Raw genomic sequence first — 15864 nt, 5'->3', positions numbered from 1 at the left:
AGGCTGACAATGGGAATCAGGTTTAGGTTCCTTTATCAGCTTCTATTTATATTTACTCTGCAGGGTCACATTTACACAGGAAGTTGATGCTTTTCTGTTTGAAATCATTTCAGAACGTTTTAGACTTTCCCCCTCTTCTTTGTAGACGTGTTTTTGTGTGACTTTTGTGTAAATGTCGCTTCGCAGGGCGAGCCGTGTCTCATGGGGGTGAAACGGATCTACAGGAAGCTGAAGCCCACCTCCAGGTGCGTGATGGGAAAGGCCTACTCCGTGGCCATGACCTCCGCGCCCTGCGACTGCACAGAGGCCGACTTCGAGTGGTCAGTGCCCACTTTACTTTGTTTTAGCTGATAGATTTATTTATGGCTTTTAATAAAATGAACATTTGGTCAAATTTGATCTGATAGACGACACAAACAACTGCAACAGGGTCTGGGAAAAATCCACATGTATGTTTTTAGCATCTGATCAGAGGCATTTTAGTTTAGTGGTTTAATTGGGGGAGTGGTGGCCTGGTGGTTAGAGCAGGGTGCCTGTATCCTAGAGAGGATGCAAGGTTTTGGGTTCAAATCCCACAGTCTGCCATTCTTAGTGCATAGTGCCCTAGGGACAGGTTAGATGCAGAGGACACATTTTGCTGCAATGCAGGTTGCAAGAAAAAAAAGATGATGATTAATAACTTTAATAATTAATCAAATGTACCATTTATTAATGCTGATAATGTAAAAAAGCATTTCCCTTATTAAATGGTAAAAAATAAAATAGTGATGGTGCCTTATCTCCAGAGGGATGAGAGGCGGGGTCCATCCTGGACAGGTCAGCAGTCCTTCACAAAGACAGACAGGACAATCAACCAGCCACATACATTCATAACCCAGAACGGTTTAGAAAAAAACAAGAAAAACAAGAATTCACTCATAATAACTTCAGCATAAAAACAGCCCAGAAGCTTTTAATTTGGATTTAACAGAAAAAAAGGTATAAAATCCAGTTCACTGATACTTAAACCGACATCTTCTCCCATGAAGGAATCAGTTTAATTACAACAAGGAATTTGACTTTGGCTACTAAATTTAAATGTTTTTCCTGCAATCATGGATATATAGATTTTTAATAAAAGAGAAAAAGAATGTTTGGATTGGTGCAAATAAGGATGGGACGGCCCTGGGTCCGGTGTTGACAGCCTGGAGGAGGAACGGTGAACAAAAACCTTCATGCATTTCCACCTCAACAAGGTTAAGGCCTAAACATTAACATTTTAATGGGTGCAGATTTTATAATTATTTGTTAAAATTGCTGCTCCATTTGACATTTTTTGTGATTTTTTATTGATAAAATATAGACTTATTTATATATAAGTCAGGGACAACCAGGGACTACAGATTAACTGGAGACTAGATGACACCGACTTAGTGCCGTCCAGTTTACAATGTAGGGATCAGAGTAAATTAATTAATATAAGTACATTACTGTTTTATTAACCTTTAGTTAAAAAGTCTTTTAAATAATCCAACAATGATTTTATTTGTAGGTTCAATTCAAAATTTGTCTGCCACATTCTCAGCTTGCCACCTGGATCATAATCTCTTATCATGCATTTTTATATTAATTAGGCTTTGGATGAATACATGAATGCTCTTATTGCCTGCTAGCAAGTGACAACCATTCACTATAAAAGTGAAAATAATGCGTCAGAGAGATGACAAACCCAACAGCGGGTATCTCTGTGAATAAATGGGTCTTATGTAATTTGCACAAACGTGTAAAACACCTCCTGCACTTATTGACAGACAGATTTCTCACTCAGTTTGGCTCTCTGTAAAAAGACAGGATCAGGCGATAAATGATGATCATCCTGCAGATTAGAAACGCGTTTCAGGCCTGGCACATCCTCGCCCGTGTTTGCTCTGATGTGTGAATATATCTGCATTTGTTTGTGAAATGGAGAAAAAAGGGAAGGACCCAATGTGTTTTTCACTTTCAGACATTTTATTGATTCCACCTTAATGTGCGCCATCGTTCAGGTCCTGAAGGACAAAGTGTTCGCAGGTAAAATGATCCTTCACTGCCGTTTTTGTAGCAGCGACTCTTAATGTCAGGGAAATGTCAGTTTATCTGCACCCAGATGAAAACTGCTTTCTTTCCACACTTAATTGTACTCATTTTTTCATGCTTTGGTCCCAAATCTGCAGGCCTCTGGAGGGAGGCAGCTCCTGCAATGAGCTTCATCAGAGCCATAAATCACAGTGCCTAATAGCTTTCATTAACAATCACAGCACTTCTGCATCTGTGTGCATGCAGCTCTAATTGGGCCAATTTGTCCCCATCAATTTGGGGACACAGTGCTGCTCTGCCTTTTAATTTGTAGCACAAACACCTAATAGGCTGGGTATATACAGTCGTAGACACTGAGGGGTTCCTGTACTATCAGTGATGTCAAAGTGACAACGTTCAGTCAAGTCTATGATCCAGAAAGCGCTAGAACCACATTTATCAGTTATAACGCTCAGCAGCTTTGACTTTATCAGTCTCTTCAAATGCTGGGGAGGTATTTTTTGGACCACCTCCCTGGGGATTGGCAGACTTCCATTTCTGCACAGATCTCTGCACATATTGAGGTTTGGACTTTGACTAGGCCATTGAGATACCTGATTGTTTTTAGGCCATTCTGTTGTCGATTTGCTGCTGTATTTGGGATCAGTGTCCTGTTGATGATCCAGTTTAGACGAAGCTTTAGCTGTTGGATAAATTATCTCATATTTGACACTAGAATACGTTGGTTTACAAAAGGGTTCATGGTCCATTGAATAGTTGCCTTGGAAAAGTCAGGTGTCTGTGTTCACAAAGCTTCTCAGAGTCTTCTCCAAAAGCTCCTACCTTAAAATGTCCTACCTAGTTGTCTGAGCTTCAGGGTGATCCAGAAGCTGCAGAAAGAGACTCTGAGTGAGGAAATGGCAGAAATCCCTGAGGTTCCCTAAGGTCCTTGCTAAAACTCCTCCTGACTCCTTACATTTTTCACTTTTGGAGCGCTCTTAGGGACTAAGATGCCCTAAGGCTAAGATTTTTCAGGAAATGACACCATTAAGAGCTAATTTTAGTCTAATTGAGAGCTATTTTTTGTGAATATATGCACTGGTTCTTTGGCTTCAACACCAGCCCACATCACCACACTTCCACCACCGTGCTTTAGAGTTGGAGTATGATGAGGTTTTTTCTGATATGCTAACCAAACATCCTCTCAAAGTGAGTTTTACCTGTCCAAAGTACAACACAAATAAGTTTTTTTGGGATTCATTAAGACAACTTTGCAAACGGAAGCCTTGCTGAAATTTGAGGCTTTTCCATCCACCACTTGTATGATGGTCTGAATGTATTCTGTGGTTTTCTAAGTATCCTGTCACGATCTTCTACATTTAACATGTTAACTGAGACTGACAGTCTGGGGTGGACCTCTTGGGTTTGTAATTTCTCCGTACATTGCGGGATCAGACCTTGTGGGGAATTTACTGGGATGTCTGCTGCTGGCAGCTGTCTTAAATCTTTTCCAACTTGTATAATAATAATTTTCTATCTGTAGAATAATGGACATGAAAATGTTTGGAAATGGTCTAATTATTGTGTGAATATTGTCAAATAAAGTCAGGAATTCTTCTAAGGTGAAATCTTTCTGCTTTTGTGACATACGTACTTCAGAAATGTCCTAGTTTTAAAATATTTATAGTTAAAATAGCTGTGCTGCAGTTTTTACATGGATGCAAACTTCACCGTGGCCTTAAGAATGATTAAGAAGTTTAGTTTCTAATTGCTGTTGCCTGTTTGGCTTCTGATTGGATCGTTTTCTCTTCCTGCGGCTTTTTTCATTACAGTGATTATGGATACGAGAGACGTTCTGATGGGAAGTGCAGCCCCGCCTTTTGGTTCCATCCCTCATCCATGTCCCACAGATGCACCACAGGAACGACTTTTCTCAACAGCACGGGGTAAACACGCGACAGGAGGAGCGCAAAACCAGCATCCGACGAGACAATTAAACATTAAACAATAATGTAATTTCTGCAAACATTGTCTGCAGAAGAACGTTTGAACATAATTTCAACTAGAAAAATTTGCATTTCCTGCGAAAATGCACTGTGAATGCAGATAGCTGAATGATTAAGCAAAAGATGCAGAAGATCTTTGAAGAAGAGAAAAAATAGCTGAAAAGCATTGAAGAAGTTGAAAAAGTTGAAAAAGTTGAAGAATTTGAAAGAGTTGAAGAATTTGAACATGAAAGAACAATAGCTGAATGATTAGAAGAAGAAAAAACCGAGGGAAAGGCACCAAACATTTCCTAACTCATTCTAAACACTGAATCGTTTAACAAAGCATAAGTAGAATTTCAAACTTGAATATACTGTTGCCATATGTGGGCCTGCATTTCTAGCGAGTATAAGGGGTTTCGCCCCCATTGAAAAGCATTGGATGTTTGACACGTCCTAACTTGGAGATGCTTTATGTGACAAGGCCCAAACTTATTGTGGAGCATTCTGTATAAAGGAGGTACAGACTCTGTAAAGCAGAAGTTTGTCCGAGCTTCCTAGAGCTACTTCCAATTAGCAACATGCTAACCATTAGCCGCTAACATGGTTGTGCTCAGGATCACCGGGTGATTGTACTCTGTCAGTTTGGTCCAAATCCTGTACTGGGAAGTGCCTCAAATAGGGGTGCCAATACTTAATGTCGCCAAACGTCACCAAAGTTCATGGGTCAGATTGGCCTCCTTTAGCAACTCAGCCTCACCACATCTGGGCCCAGAACTCAATATTTGACCAAAATGGTCAGTAGCGCCATTTCCCACATGTGGGTGGTGCTGTATTGGCCAATTGGGTCGTGTCTGGGCATCATGCCAGGTCCTGTTGGAAGCAAAGGCCCAATAGGAAAGCATGTGAAATCCAAAATTGGACAGAAAAATGACACATAGCTGAAAGTCACTTGAAAATTTTAAAATGTCAAGAGGAAGTGACTGTGCAAATTTCAGATTCCTACATTAATCACAGCAACTGCGGTGAGCGTCGAAAGTTGCCATTCTATCTCAATTGATCCTCTCCCTCTGGCCCTCAGAGTTCCGTCGTCATGGAAACTCACTGACACACCTGCATCGGCCAGACTACCCAAGTGCAGAGACTTTGCTCACAATAAGTCCCATTGGATTATAATGGAGAACTTTGCCACGAACAACGCTTCATATCTCCTGATCCCTAAATGGTAGAGACGTAATTTTTTCTGCGTTTAGTTCGTAACGGATAGGGGAAGAAGAAAAGCTATCGGGTTTTGCTGGAAAAAGTTTAATAAAGGCGTAAAAAATTATGATCTAAAGGAAATTTTTAAGAAATTTCAAAAATCCTCTAAATGCGGTCCCGAACAAATTGCTCTAGCTGAAAAAGTATAAGAGATATCAAAATAATTATTTCACTGTGAGTATGAGCAGGCTTTTGAGGACTATGTTGCTCATTTTAATGTTTGTACAAAAATCGGTGTAGGCACAGCGACGATGTAAAAAAGTGGATCATGTGGAAAAATGCAGCTCTAAAGCATTTTCAGGATTTTGCACATTCGCTACTCCCGAACAAATTGTTCCTGTGGAAAAACCGTAAAAGTTATCCACAAAATTCCTTTTTTGTGAGTGCCAGAAGGGTTGGGACATTCATGTGTGAAAGTCTCATGCCTGTACATCAAACGGTTTAGGAGTAGCGACGATGCGAAAACGTGTGATGTTTTGGATTTTTAGACGTCATTTTTCAAAAGCGCTCCATAGGAAATGAATGGGGGAGGTTTCGGGTTTGTGTCGCTCTGAGGTGATTTGCGAAAAATCTATAAATGCTACACCAATGAGGGTTACATTTCCTGAATCCAGACAAAAATTCCTACGTTTTGATGTATAATTTATGTGGATAGGTTGAAAATTGAGCGAGTGAGAAGAAGTTGTTCGGAGAAGAAGAATTTGTTGAATTTCTAGAGTGCGCACTCTATAACTGCCTCCTTGATGACCATAGCAACGCATGTTATTTGCTGAATTTCTTGAAAAGCCAAAATTATTTTAAGGAGGTACTATATGAAAATGGTAAAAGATATGAAAAAGCTGAAATAGACCATAATAGCTGAAAGATATCACTACATTTTAAAAGTTGAATGGCGTTTCTAGCTGAAAGTAGGCTGAAGCAGTAAGCTGTCAAAAAGCAGCTGAAATGAGCGGAATTTTAGTGAATTACATTCATTTCCTATGGGAGAAAAAAAAGCTGAAAATGTGCAGAAAAAGCTGAATATTTTAAAAAGTTGAAAAGATATAAGTACAAAAAGATATAGCCATCGATTCCAGAAGAAGCTGAATAGTTTAAAAGTTGAATGGTTGAAATCGGAGAAAAACTGTAGGAGGAGAAGCGAATCAAACTTTAAACAGTAAAAAGGCGGAAGAGGATCTCAATAACTGTGAATGCCTACTGCATTCACAGTAACTAAATCTCAAAATAAAGTGAAAATATATAAACCAGAGGAAGAAACTGCAGATGCACAGAGGCAGTGTCCTGCATCTTTAGATGTGTCCCTGGTCCAAAACGGTTCCATCCTCAGCATGTAATTAAATTCTCCAGAGTCATGCCAATTATTTGGATCAGCAGAGAAACATTTAAACGTTGCAGGACACCAGCGGTCTGTGATCTAAGACAGGTTGCTAAGGATGTGGCTGATTGATGTCTGTAAAACAAAGAAAATTCAACATTTCGAGTCATAAATACACAGAAGCTGTTCTGGTGATGCTGTTTTAAAGAGCTACAGAACATAACACAGCCTTTACACAGGCTGTGTTGAGTTAAAGACACGCCCAGAGTATAAAAGTTTGTTTCTAACTAACGAATGGGAAATATTCAGGGGAAACGCTGTATTAAGCCAAAAATAATGAAACTGAAAAGGAAAAAGAGAAAGAGGGGAAACGGTTTGAAAAGACAACCAACACCAAGGTAAATGTTGGTAGATATTCATTAATGTGGATACTAATGTGATAAAGTAACAGGAGGACAGACTCTCATATAGGCTGCCAGACCAGAAGATGAATCTTTAACTAATTCTATAAAAACAGTTCGATAAAGGTTAGATAGAAGTTACTGAATGTTTAAAAAAAGAGCTAATTCATGGTCAAATAAGAGCTATTTAATATGCTAGATAGAATCTAGTAGTGAACGTATTCACCATGAACTTATTAACGGTGAAATAGGAGAAACAGCAGGTTAACTAAGAGTTAGTTAGTGATTAACTTCATCACTAAATACGAGCTGATTGTATAATTGTTTAAGAGCTAGTTAATTTTTAACCATGAGAAATTTAATGGTCAACTTAGAGATAGGTGCTCATTAATAAGAGTTAGTCAATGTTTAACTAAGGGTTATTTAATGGTTAAATAAGATTTAGTTGATGGTTGTTTTGGTTGGGGTTGGTGGCCAGGGCCTTTCAGTGTAAGCTTCTTAAGCGTTGGTATTATAATGTGGTTAAAAAATGATCCGAGTGCAGAGAGTGTCTGTGGTAAAGCCTACAGAAAACTTACAGTTGTTTCTCAGACATAGAGAACAGGACAAAAAACACTGGAAATGAGACGGGCAGGTGACTGAAGAATCCAATGATGAGTAATGACACACAGTGAGTTAAAATACAGAGGCAGGGGTGGAGAAATGATAACTGAACCAGACGAGCTAATCAGACCAAATGTGGCACAGCTGAGGCAGAATGAAGGCAGGGCAGCTGCGGGAGGGAGACTACTTAACAGTGGAACCTGACTTAAGAACCGCAAACCAAGAGGAAATAGATAAACAGAGATCTAAGAGAAATAAATCCAATGATGTACAAAGACAGAAAACACACAAATAAGTAAATAAAACTACAAAAATAAATAAGAAAATACTAAAAACAAGAATGCAAAAAAAAAAAATCTAAACCCAAACACCTGGAGATCACCTGCAGCTTCCCTTTGCTGAGTCTGTGGACTCCTGCATGCTGGTAGCTCTGATGTAATATTTTTTGTGGAAATTGATTATTAGTAATATAATAGAAAAACATCTGGAGTTGCCAGCTAACTAATTACCAGTCAACAGTTCCATTTTCATTGATTTTAAAGCAAAGAAAAACACCCCATCGTTAAACTGCATGTGTGGGTCTGAGGGACACACTGTGAACAGAAGTATGATGGAGGTTTAAGTTTTAATGTTCAGAGCTTAAAATACTTTTTAAAATCAACGTTCCCAACTCACAGTAAGTAGTTCTCGCATCACAGACAGAAGGTAAAAGCATTTCTGTGAAAATGTTTCAGTGTTCTGCCCAGTAAAGAGAATTTAAATAGATAAACATAAACACACAAAGATGCACATTATGGTTTTAATGTGGACAGGGTTAGAGGACCTTTGTGCTCTCCTTCCCTCAGCTACAGGAAAGTGGTGTCCAACAACTGCACAGCCGGAGTGATCGCAGAGTACACGGCCCGCCGACAGCACTGCCCCATCCAGGCCCCCAGGGGGCTCCACCTGGTCACCAGCGAGGGCCGGCTCACGGCCACGCTGGGCGCCAACGTCACCTTTGTTGTTTTCCTGGAAGAGGTGAGCGGCTCTCCAGTCACACCAGCTGCTGCTGACTCATCTCATTCTGCAGGGGATTGGGTTTAAAATAAATCTTTTGCAATCATAAAATGACTGTGTGAATGTCAACCACGGTGCCCACTGCGGCGTCGCATCTGAGGAAATGTTCCCTGGCTGAAGCAAAAAGCTTCGGTCCAGGCGAGAGGCTGTTGGTTTGCCACTCGTCACATATACGTTTGATTTGTGTCCTCGCTCAGAACAAGGAATGGACCCAAAAGATTCTAAAGAAGAGAGCAAACATATTTATCAAAGAGCTTCTAGATCTGAATCATCACCCAGAAACAACTCCCCATGGAGACGGTGGAGAAAACAAGTTGACTTTTCTAGCTGAAGCTTAGAAAATTGAATTAATTGAGATCTTTAGTGAAGCAAACCACAGCCTTTAATTAGTCACTTCAGGCATGGGAGAAACTTAAAGGCTTAGTCTCCTTTCTTTGGATTTTAAACTCCAAACTTTACTTTGAGTGGTGCCACTTAAACTTTGTAGAAAATTTAATTTCATGTTGTAACAAATTAAGCGCAGCAGTGTTAAGGTCATGCAGTCCAAATCTTTCTGACTAATTAGAACTTAAGGATGTCTTGCTCAGGAAATGAACAGAATAAATGTAATAATTTAGATTGGACCCTTTGTTCTTTTCCTCTGAACACTAAACACATTTTACTGACAGAGATCAGGGTGGAGAGTTGAGATTTCATAAATATACATTTTTATATTTAGAGGTCATTTTGAAAAATGTGCATTAAATGTCTAATGATTGAATTATTTCTCCTAAATGTTTCTGATTAAAGTAACTCAGAGGTGACAAACCGTTGAGCTTCAGCTTCGTGTGGAAACCATAAAAAATAGAACGTCGCCTTGTGGAGCGCTGAAACTCTCCGTCACTGATGTCAGCCTCAGAGTTTTAAATGCGTGGGGCGACTGTGGCTCGGGGGGGAGAGTAGCCCCCCCCTCGCATGTCCATGTGCCCCTGGGTGAGGCACTTAACCCCGAGTTCCCTACCGATCAGCACACTGGTGGATGGATGAGCGCGTTAGAAAGAGTTCTTTGAGTGGTCATGATGACCAGAAAAGTGCCGTTTAGATTCAGTCCTTTTAACATTTAAACAAAATGAGAAAATTTATTTACCGATTTCTTCTTTTTCAGATGTTGTTAGACTAGTTTTGATTCAGTGCCAACACTCTAACCGTGTGCATGAGTGGCAGAGAGGACGATAGTGTGCCCAGCTTAGATCAGGTGATGAAAGTCACCGCTCAGACTCACTGATGGAAACGGTTCCATCCTGTGGACCTGCGTCTGGATCCAAGTTAAAAAGATCTGAGATTGTTCTTCTCAAACTCTGTGGTCAGGCCTGCAGGATAATGTGAGGTTCTTACAGAACGTACAACTAACTCTGTTTAGAACGCAGCTCTCACTTTTCTGTGTCAAACAAACCTCGTCAGCTACAGTGAAGGATTTAAATCTTGTTCACCAGGTTTAATGGTGTTACAAAGAGATTATTTTAAAGAGTGTTTGGACTGCAGGTGTTTTCTGTGGGGATTTATCTTTTATAGTGTTTTGATGTTGGTAAATTCTGGGAATCCTTTTTTTTAAAACTAGTTTATGAACAAATTCAAACCTTGAAAAACTGAACCTTTGTTAATCCAGTTCGTTCTCTAATTAAAATAATGTTTATCAGGGTTCTTAAAGAACCTGATCAAGTTCAGAATTACAGTAAATTCAAACCTTTCTGTTGTCTAAAGGTTTTATGAATCTTGCAGGTTCTAGATTTGAAGGAAAGTAGGTCTGAACTCGACTCACCTGATGCAGTTTAGGCCCTAAAGCGTGTGTCCTGTGCAGGGAGACGGAGCGAGGACGAGCATCACGGTGGACTTTGGAGACGGTCACGCTCTCACCTACTCCAACGTGAGCTCCATCGAGGACGGCATCAAGCACATCTACAGGTCGGTGGGAATCTTCAGGGTGACGGCCACGGGGGAGAACAGCCTGGGCTCTGAGACCGCCACGCTCTTCCTGCACGTCACATGTGAGGCTTCATATCAAAATCTAAAAAATAAAAGCCTGCTTTCATTCGGGGAGAACTCTCCTCCATTTTTCTAATCTTCCTCTTTTTAGCCTCTGCCACTCGTTATCGGCCGTCGGTGGAATTGCTGCTGTCACTCGCCGCTCTCTGAGCTTTATATCCTCACAGAACACGTCCAGAAGCGAACAAACAAACGGAGATAGAACAAACCTCATTACACTTCCTCTCAGTCAGCTGAGAACTGACAACTTCTGCTCCGTTCAGGGCCTGGCAGACGTAAAAGGAGCTGACTTATTGATCAGGGAGCCCCTTTCCCCCACCAGTCTGCCGGCCGTGTGAGCTCACAGAGTCGCTGCAGACTCTGCAGGGCCACGGAGGAAAACTAATGCACAGATGGCGGCTATTGGTTCAGACGCAGCAGAGGATTATGGCCTCGTTTCTTCTCATATTTGAGCTAATAAAGTTGTTTCTGTTGGTTTTTTGCATGAAGCAGCAGAGCGTGGAGTTCACTCCGTTATGCATGTGTGTGTCTGAGCAGGTCAGCTGGAGCATATCCATCTCTCTGCTCCCTTTGTGGCGGTGAGGAACAAGGAAGTGAACCTAACGGCGGTTCTGCATCCCAGCCAAGTGGGAACGGTCACCTACATCTGGTGGATTGGAAACAACACAGAGGTACGGCGAGCATGCTCTCTGTGTCCGTCTGTAATTAACAAGTAGGTTGCTGACTCTGTTATTCTGCAGAGCTATATTTGTTCGTGCCGGCTGCAGAAAACCGTGGCCTTGTTAATCAGCACTGATAACAGTTGCAGAATGTGCTGATGAGCATAAAGTGGCTCCATTACTCGGTTCTGGAGAATCTTACAGCCTCCTGCAGCCAGGCGGAGCAGCGCGGTCCACTCAGTGCAGAGTTTTCTGAGGCGTTTTAGCGTCCTGAGAACATCTCAGCTATGAAGCACAGAGGTGGCAGCGTCATGCTGTGGGGGTGTTTTGCTGCTAAAATTTCAATTCTAAGATAGAAAGTTTCTATTGGACTAAACTGTGAATTCCTCAAAGTAGATGCTATCATGATGGCAGAACATTATATATAATCACCAAAGCACGGTAAGACAAGCATTAGCATCAATTGGTCTTCCATATCAGCAATGAAGTCTTCTCGCCCCCTGCTGAGAAGACTGAGTCTGTTACACACCAGAATAACTACTGTGAATACATCCATGCACAGTTTTAACTTATCAGGAGTGTTTTATAGCACAGTTCTGTTTATGAAGTTTTAGGAATACTGCACAGAATTTACTGCAGGCATGAATGTATCATCAAAAAGCTTTTAAAGAATAATTCATGCATCACAGTAATTAATATGGTTCAGAAAGGACTGACTTTTGGAACTCGGTGTGAGTTTTAGCAGACCTTAAAGACTATTCTGCACACTTGGGCTTCTCAGGAAGTGTTTTTGGCCAGTGGAGCCAACTGACTGACTTCATCTCTATATAAAAAGAAAAAAAATGTCCTTGTCAGCTGTGTTTACCTATATTGTTTGCGAGGATCCAGAGCCGGTGTCTGTTTCGACAAAATGTTCACCATGGTAACACGTGGTGACAATAAAAGATTCTTGATCTTGATTAGTACATTTCTTTTGGCTTTTAGCATGATAGGAGTTGGTTGTTAGGGTTTATGTTACAGTAATTGATGAAGGGAGCCCAGGGTTCAGCAAAGGACGGCATGTCTCATGGATCTCATGACTGAGATCTTGATAATAAGCTGAATTGTGTTTTCTGTTCTTTTTTTGTTAACATAAAGAATAAAATAATGTCCTAAATAGATTAGCTGAACCCAAATATGTTTTAAATGTCTCTTCTAAAGATGTACCAGATGATGTGTTCCCAGTAACATGGCAGCACAGTTTCAGCACCACGACCACTTCAGAAAAACATGTTGCTTTTATGTGTTATTTTGGCCTGTAACAGAGAAGACCTGACCTCACCTCCCATTGCTTCATTTAACCAGCTTTTTCAGTTAAACACGCAGAATACAAAACTCTAAAATGCCTGCTGAACGCCGACATAAATGTGTTTTCTTTGGGTGAATGTTTGCGTTTTTGATCCAGTGTGAAAAAGCATGAAGCTGTTGCTGGATTAAGCCATGCAGACAGAAGAAGATATTGACGGAAACAGAATCTGTGTCTGTCTGGCCCGGCCTGTGCACAGCGCTGCGGCTCACCGGCTCTCTGTTTGTGTACGGATGAGGACAGCCTGTTGTGTCAGCTGGTGACAAAGCGTGGCCGCTTCAGCATCTGAAAGCAGTCTGAGGAATAAATGGAGATGTGGGTTATGACAGTCAGGCTCTCTGCAGACATCCACGCTGTGCATACGCTCCCGTGTCTGTGTGTTATCCTCAGGCTGACACCTCTGCAGGGTAAACAGCGGCCATGTTAACCAGCCGCTGATAGCCGTCTCTCAGGGGACCGCTCAGACTCCCACTGACTCTGTGTCCATCCTCCCCTCCCCTCCCTCTCTGTGTGTGTGTGTTTGTCCTCCAGCAGCCAGTTATCACCCTGGAGGGAAGCGTGGCGTGCACCTTCTCCAGGGAAGGGATCAATACAGTCACGGTGCAGGTGTCCGCCGGGAATATCATCCTGCAGGACAGAAAAACTATCGCTGTCCACGGTGAGTTGACTCAGTGACTCTGCTGAGGCTCTGTGAAAACACTGACAAGACGTCTCAGCAAAGAGCCGCCTCCCTGTCATTAGGAGACAACACCACCGAGACATTCCCACTGTCACTAAAAGTAAAATGGGCTTCTCCTTATTATTATTCCCTCTGCATTTACTGATCTACACCATAAAGCTGTGTTATTTGCAATAAAAACACATTATGTTAATTACTGAGGAAAATTAGGAGTAATCCAAACATTTAAATAAGGAGGGGTTTTTTTCCCCAGCATTTAATGACACAGCCCTGCCCCTCCCCCACTTGATGCTGCAGTCACTGATTAGTTGGCTAAATAAAGGCTCATGTGCTTTTTCTCCCATACAAGAAATGTGGTTTGGTAAAATTTATTGGTGCAAAAAAAAACAAAAACAGAAAGCTGTGGTGTTTGAACTCCATCATACATCTCTGAACACTATGAATTTTAAAAGTCATTAGGCAACAAAACAGATACCATACCATCCCATCTTTATTTATAAAGCGCTTAAAAATAGCCAATAGCTGAAACAAAGTGCTGCACATCGCTACAAGCTAAAAGGCACCCATCAAAAAAACAAAGAGAAAAGGATAATGCATATAAATGCTTAAAAGAAACAATAAAACCAATTTAAAATGAAGTCTAAGTCTCTCTAGTGGTAAAATCCAAAGGATAATAGTGGGTTTTAAGGCGGATTTTAATGGTGGCAGTGAAGGAGCCTCTCTTATATGCAGGAGCAGTTATTACACTATTGAGGACAAACATTCGAAAAGGCCCCGCTCCCTCTGATAAGTTTTAAAATGAGCTCTAAAACGTTCTGGGAGCCAATCTAGAATGTGAATGTTGCCTCGTTTTTACAATAACTCCACAATTTATCAGTCTGCTGGTCCAAGCTGGTCTGCTATCAGACTCCAAAACACGGAGGGAGACTGTTTAATTTTCCACTGCAGTGCTGCCGGTGGCCTACAGGGGCGCTAAATCTAGAGATTACAGGTCTAGCGCCCCTAGTGGCTAAAAGACATACGGTGCGGCTTTAAGATCAAATTTTATTTTCAACATCCTGATGTTTAATTTGGGTTTTTCACACACTGAAATTCAGGCATAATAATAAGTTCAGCTTAATCAGAAGCCTGTTGGAAAAATAGCTGTTGTGATACCAAGACCTGAATTTAAACGACAAAACTGATTATTTCCTTTAAGAGAATATCGGATAATGTGGGAGTAAAAACAGAGTCCAATTGTTAAATTTTAAAGAAAGAATAATGAAGACAAATTCCTCACATTTTCTTTGCTTCCTGCAGAATACTTCCGATCCCATCTGCTTGCTTTCTCATCCAACCTGGACGAACACAACCCGGACGTTGCTGAGTGGAGGCTGGATGTGAGCCGCGTGATCAGGAACTCTCTCATCCAGGTGAAGCTCGCTCAATCTGAACTGTTGCTTTACGTTGGCGCGCCATGACCTCCCAAAGCTCCCAGATACGAGTCTGCCTTTCACCATGATGAATGATCAGAAGGAGAAGGGGAGGCGGGGGGAGTGCTGGAGCAGCTGATTGCTCTGAACACACTGGGAAAGTTCAGGGCCGGATCAGAACAAGCGTGAGAATAAATGTCAGAGCGGCTGCTCCGCGGTGACCCGGGAAGATGCCGGAGATGAGCGCAACGCAAGCTGTCAAGAGGGAGAAATGGTTTCAACCCACACACGACATGCCAGTTACAGAGTCTGACTCATTAACCAGTTGTTGACACGTCCTCACAGTGCCGATATGTTTCTGATTCCCAAGAAGAGGCGCTCTGTCGCTTGCATCATGTCTTCACACTTTTTTGATCCTGCAAAATCAAAACTGATGCCAGGAATGCATCCGTCTCTCCAATGTTCACTGAGCCAGCCTGGCTTGTTATTCCTTTCTGACGCATTTCTGTGTTTTTTTTTTTCTTATTTCTTGTGACAATCCCAACCTTGAAGGCAGAATGTAGGGAAATGAAAAACTGAGATGAAAATCTGATTTGATGGTTTAGCACTCACTGAGGTTGAAGCTCATAAAAAGAAGCGGAAGAGGAACCAACAACTCCTGCAGGAAGCTGTCTGTGCATCTGCTCATTTTTGCATGATTTCCTTTGCACAGGTAGAAGAAGGGTCACTCATTTCTGCATTGGGAATTTAGGTGTAGAGAGCTGCTTTTTACTGTAAATATCGACTAAAAGCTTCTGATGGAAGTAAAATCAGGTTCTTTAAAACTAGTTACTCATGTGCACCACTGAGAAAAATGCCTAAAATACCTTGAAATAAACATATCTTTAATTGCAGCAGCCTAATCTGACCTTCTCAGGGAAAAGTCACACGTTAAGAAATTATTATTTTAATTGAGTAATTGTTACTAAATCCCACTTATTATCACCCCTGCTGTCAAAACCTTTTATAGCCGTCTTTTTGCCACGTTTTGGATCATTATCCTGCTGGTACATCTAGTGACGATCCATTTTCAATTTTCTGGCAGACATATTTT

The 15864-nt window shown here is 41.3% G+C and overlaps 1 protein-coding gene across 1 annotated transcript in view; it reads left to right on the top strand.

Annotated features, from left to right (window-relative positions):
- LOC105936034 (VPS10 domain-containing receptor SorCS1) overlaps positions 1-15864 on the top strand; it is a 234871-nt gene that overhangs the window by 200590 nt on the left and 18417 nt on the right. Inside the window, exons 16-22 of the mRNA XM_012876673.3 lie at positions 187-320; positions 3867-3980; positions 8444-8615; positions 10492-10678; positions 11214-11347; positions 13215-13338; positions 14659-14771. Of these exons, the coding sequence (XP_012732127.3) occupies positions 187-320; positions 3867-3980; positions 8444-8615; positions 10492-10678; positions 11214-11347; positions 13215-13338; positions 14659-14771 (978 nt within the window). The remainder of the gene's footprint in view (positions 1-186; positions 321-3866; positions 3981-8443; positions 8616-10491; positions 10679-11213; positions 11348-13214; positions 13339-14658; positions 14772-15864) is intronic.

Source organism: Fundulus heteroclitus, chromosome 5 (genome assembly GCF_011125445.2).
Source record: "Fundulus heteroclitus isolate FHET01 chromosome 5, MU-UCD_Fhet_4.1, whole genome shotgun sequence".
NCBI lineage: Eukaryota > Metazoa > Chordata > Actinopteri > Cyprinodontiformes > Fundulidae > Fundulus > Fundulus heteroclitus.
The sequence above is the reverse complement of the archived record's forward strand: the minus strand, read 5'-3'. Positions and strand labels throughout refer to the sequence as shown.